This window comes from Chenopodium album, chromosome 10, assembly GCF_948465745.1.
Source record: "Chenopodium album chromosome 10, dcCheAlbu1.1, whole genome shotgun sequence".
NCBI lineage: Eukaryota > Viridiplantae > Streptophyta > Magnoliopsida > Caryophyllales > Amaranthaceae > Chenopodium > Chenopodium album.
Window position 1 is genome coordinate 10,973,132 of NC_137843.1, and position 5,494 is coordinate 10,978,625.

The following is a 5,494-nucleotide window of genomic DNA, read 5'->3' on the forward strand; positions in this document are numbered from 1 at the left end:
AACCTACCACACAAAAAATCGAAACCTTTGTGGAACTGGAATTTTCCACACAAAGTCCCAATTTTCAGTCACACCTAACTCCTCTTCACCCCTTATGATCTTCAAAGCCGAGGCAATTGTAAAGCCCCCAGAGGTCGAACCATTCCAGTACACTCTATACACCGCTTCATCATCTTCAACAAGCTCAAACGAGTCAATTATCTTGAGCAAATCACTTGGGAGATGGTCTGCAAACCTTTCCCATTTCCATCCATGTTCTCTGTCCCACAAGTCACTCACTGCCTCTTCCAACATTGTATCAGGTGGGGGACGGACTACTGCTTCGATCAGGGGGTGATTAACCGCCCAGTTACTCTTCCAAAATAAAGTGCTCCTGCCATTTCCCACTGCTAGACTTACTCCCTTCTTCAACGTGTCTAAATTATCAACAATCCCACGCCAAGCATTGGAAGAATCTTGCTTGTGGGAGAACATGTTAAGGATACATCTCCCTTCACAGTACTTGATCCTCATTACTCTAGACCACAGCGCTTCCAGTTCAGATAGAAGTCTCCACCCCAATTTCGTGAGAAAAGCTGCGTTTGCTTGACGCATTGATCTAATTCCCAACCTGTAAACACCCAAATGTGTCTCCCCAAAACCAAACCCAGTGATGAATGCCTTTTGCGTCGAATGATAATCGAATGAGGTGAAAGTGTGAAAGGTCAAGTGTTGCGGTTAGCTTTTATTAAAAATTCTTTCTTTCTGTTTTCGAAAACAACTCTATTTTATGAAAACAGTCAATCCAGTTTAGTTTGGTCCATGACAAGGGTCCGATAATAGTGTAGTTGGAAGGGGCTTGCAAAGAGCTTTCCAACGATATATTATAAGCCCAATTCCGATGAATAATGAGGAAGTTATGGCCAAAATACTAAACTGGGCCCGGTTTGATCTTTACATGCGGCCCAATGATCTAGGGGAGGGCCCAATATTAATTATTATTCCTAAAGTTATTAGAATTAATTATAGTCTTCTAGAATTCTCTAGAAGGTTCTTTTTAACCCTAATAAGATTAGAATTAATAATTAGATTTTGATAAGTTTTATTTGGAATAAAATATTATTTTATGAAAAATACGATTTCAGTTTTCATACGGACTTTACAAATCGATTTTGATTGATAATTGGACTACGTGTTTGAAAGCGCGTAGGAATCCAAGACTTGTCGCCACGCGACAGAGCTTGTCGCCAAGCGACAAAGTCGGTTTTGCAGCGACAGAGTGGAGTTTTATTCCTTATCAAATTCTACCTATTTCCGGACTGTTTTCTTATAAATAGAGTCCTGAACCTCCGTTTTTATTCATCTACAATCTACAATTCAATCATCATTACTCTCTCTAAAGCTAGAAGCTTTCTCTCTCTTTTTCTAAACCTTCCCTCTTACAAAATTCCGCATTCACGAGATCTAGAAACACCGAGCCGAGTTCGAAGTTGCCTTCGCCCTAGACGTGAAAGGTTATAATTTCTGAGGGTTTGGTCCCTAATCTCTCTTTCAATTATTTAACTTGATTGTTTTGATTTTATATTTTCCTTGAAGTTACTAACGCGTGTATTTTGTTATTAGAAAGAGATACGAGGCATCTAAGTAAGTACTTTAATTGTTTATTGATACATAGAAGATGTTTAGGTTCCTATTTTGATTCCTAATATCATGTTTAGAGAAAAGGTTATAATATCAAATATGCTTATTATGATTCCTGCGATGCTTCCTATTCTCTTTTCTAATATCATGTTAGTACCATGTTAGGTTTAAAGCTTTGATCTTTAATGCTTAGTGACATGCTAGGGTTTGTTATTAATCTTGTTAGTATCATGTCTAGGATCTTGATATTATATTCAAGCTTTATTATTAACATGAACATGATTATAATGATGATTATGATGATTATTATGTTGCTTGATATATATTATATTGTTATTGCTTGATCACGCCTTTTATGCAGGTTTAAAGGGAATTTGTACTTGTAATCACGCTTAATAAGATAATTAATAATCTTGTTTAGGGTTAATTTGATTATAATTCAAGTGATCGCCAATAATAGTTTTGCTTGTGCATTAAGTTCAACCAACATAGATAAACAGGTTTAGGGTTAACCTATTGATTGCATGTTAGTCAGAAAGCGCACATGAATACGAGAAGAATGAAGTAGAGGCCTATTATTAGAGCAGGTTCAATCTCTTTTAGGTTGGATTTGTACCTTCATCCCCGAACCCTATTTGGTTCAAGACCTTTTGGAGTTAACGGTCTCATGGATCGTTAAGGGGTGTAATCTTCACCTTGTGAACGGTTTATAAGTTCCTAAAACTTGTTGGCGACTCTTTTTCTCTAGCTTCCTTCCCTTTGGACGCCACCATACTTAAGTGTATGATCACAGTGGGGTTCAAGCTTGGGGGTAATGCTTGAAATATTCCCTACACAACCCACCATCAGTCTTAGTGCTCGTAACTTTATCCCATGAAACAAGATGAATTTTGCATTGATCTCATTACCACCCCACAAAAAACGCCTTGCCATTTTGTCCATGTTGTCACAAACACCCCTTGGCAATTTGGTGGTCTGCATTGCATATAAGGGCATCGTATTCAGAGAGGATTGGATTAGCGTTGCACGCCCGGCCAAAGACAACAATTTTGATTTCCATCCTGCTAACTTGCCATTGATTTTATCCACCAGGTACTGATAATCTTTGTTTGTGGTACGACCATTTATAGTCGAGACCCCAAGATAAGTCCCTAGATCCAAAGTCTCTTCCATACTTGGTTCATGGCATGTCTCTGCTCGCACAACCATTGGTGTATTCTTGGAGAAAAATACACGGGATTTTGTTGTGCTCACCTTGCTCCCTGATGCCTCACAAAATTGTTGTATACAAGCTGATATAATACGAGCTTGGTCAGGGGATGCCTCACTAAAGAGGATTAGATCATCTGCGAATGCAAGGTTTGAAATGGAGGGGCCATTTCGACTTGCTTTGATTGGCTTCCATGCTCCTAACTGAATAGCTTGCTCAATTAAATGAGCAAGGAGCTCCATACAAATCACAAAAATATATGGGGAAAGTGGATCCCCTTGGCGAATTCCTCTAGACAGACAAAATTTCTCAGTCTCATCACCATTCCACAAAATTTGTAAGGAAGGTGAAGTCACACACTGCATTATAACCTCGATCATTCCTTGTGGCAACCTTAGTTCCAAAAGAGATTGCGAATGAAACTCCATCGTAACCGATCATACGCCTTCTCAAAGTCGATTTTGATCGCCATATACCCAGTATTGCCTTGCTTCTTCCTTATAGTATGTAACATTTCCTGCACAATGATAATGTTATCCGTAATTTGCCTCCGTGGAACAAAGCTACATTTGTGGGTGAGATTAGTGTAGGCAAAACTGGTTTGAGTCGATTAACGATTACTTTTGTGACAATCTTGTACACAATGTTGCACAATCCAATCGGCCTAAATTGCGTGACAAATTGAGGCGCCTCCACCTTTGGAATAAGAACAAGATGAGCATCATTCAAGTATTCTGGAAACTCTTTACCATTCAAGACATCCATCACTAACTTATTGACATTCGGTTGTACCACATCCCAATGTCTTTGATAAAATAATGGCTGGAAACCGTCGGGGCATGGTGCCTTATATGCATTCATGCTCTTTAACGCACGAACAATTTCGCACCTCACATACGGTCTTTGGAGAGATTGAAGCTCCTGCTCTGCCAAAATAGGATAGCAGCCACTTAAATATGAATAAACCTGGTACCCCGGTTGTTCTTTTGTGAAAAGCGTTTTCCAATAATCAACAACAAGCTTCTTGACCTCGACGGGATCTGAAATCCAAATCCCCTCATCATTCTGAAGCATCTCTATTTTATTCCTATTTCACCTTATCACCGCGGCCAAGTGAAAAAATCGAGTATTTCTATCACCATCTTTAATGGCTTCCATCCTCGATTTTTGGAACCATAAAGTTTCCTCTTGATGTAACACATCATCCAACTTACGTCACAACCGAGATTCTAGTTTCACGAGATGCCCATGCCAACTTATTGCCAATTTTCACTGAACACCCTCAATCCTTGCCCACAATTCAGATTTTTTTCGGAAAATATTGTGAAATCCTTCTCGGTTCCATTGAGTTAGATTACGAGCAAACTCTTTCTGGAACGGGATTATTGGAGCAGATCTTCTCCAATTCTGACAGACAAAATCATCAAAATCTTCATGATTAATCCATGCTTCTTGAAAGCGAAACGACTTGGTAGCACTCGACACAGGAGCAAAACCACACGTGCTCACAATTATAGGACAATGATCAGACTTGCTCTTTGGAAGATGTTTGACAGTAGCACCTTCAAAATTCAACCTCCACTCATCATTACAAAGAAATCTATCCAAACGTGCTGCTTTATAGGTTTGATCAGTCTCTCCTCTAGCCCATGTAAAAGCAGGGCCAAAATACATTAGATCAAGCCACTTATTCGACTCCACCCAATCAGAAAATCCCTACACCTTCGTTGCATATCACTACCCCATTTCCAATTCTTTCTCCAATTGAAACAGTGTCATTAAATTCTCCACCCAACAACCACGGACCTCTAAAACGATTTTTAGCCTCATTCAAGGCTTCCCATAATTCACGCTTTTTCCTTGAGTCAGGACTTGCGTAAATCGTACTAAAGATCCATGGTTCCTCCCCCATCTTTGAAATCTGAATAGTAATATGCTGAGTATTAGAATCAAGCACACTTACTTGGATTTCCTCTGCCCTCCAGAACAACCAAATCCCATCGCTAAATCCTTGTGCATCCACTCGAAAATGTCCAGAATAACCAACTTTATCACACACTTGCTAAGAAGTTTCCCCACTTATATGTGTCTCAACCAACGCTACAATAGTAGGTCTATTAATTCTAATAACCTCTTTCAAGATAGTCATAAACCCCGGGCTTCCCGCCCCTTGAACATTCCAAGTCATAATTTTTATTGACATATTAAACCTATTGAATTGAGGGTAAGAATCTGGCACTCGCAAAGGAATGCTAGGCAGAGTGCCCATGAACATATCCCGAAGATCGTTCATTGGATGCACCAGCTCCATTGGCAACTTGATCGACATCATCATATCTGGTGGATTCTTTTGAAATTATTAATTCTTTTGAAATTATACTACCCTCTTAATTAATATTCCTTTCATTTTTAAATACTTGCTTCATTTTTTATTTACGACTATTTTTAAATACTTACTCCATTTCCTTATTTGAAAAGCTTTTATAATATTTAATTAATTTCTCTCACCTATTGACCCACCATAAAACATATTTTATTAATTTCATATTCTCTCTCCTCCAATTCTCTCAACTCCTTTTGTTTTTTACAATTTTTTATTCTTCCACCTACCCCACTACCTTCATATTTTATTACTCCGCACATGTAGAAATTCAGCAAATATTT

General features: G+C 38.7%; 1 protein-coding gene across 1 annotated transcript; it reads right to left on the reverse strand.

Annotated features, from left to right (window-relative positions):
* Positions 1 to 4,099: 4,099 nt before the first annotated feature.
* LOC145564802 (uncharacterized) lies at positions 4,100 to 4,504 on the reverse strand. Its single transcript, XM_081624999.1, has one exon. It carries the CDS (start codon positions 4,502 to 4,504, stop codon positions 4,100 to 4,102), a length of 405 nt encoding a protein of 134 aa, XP_081481125.1.
* Positions 4,505 to 5,494: the final 990 nt, after the last annotated feature.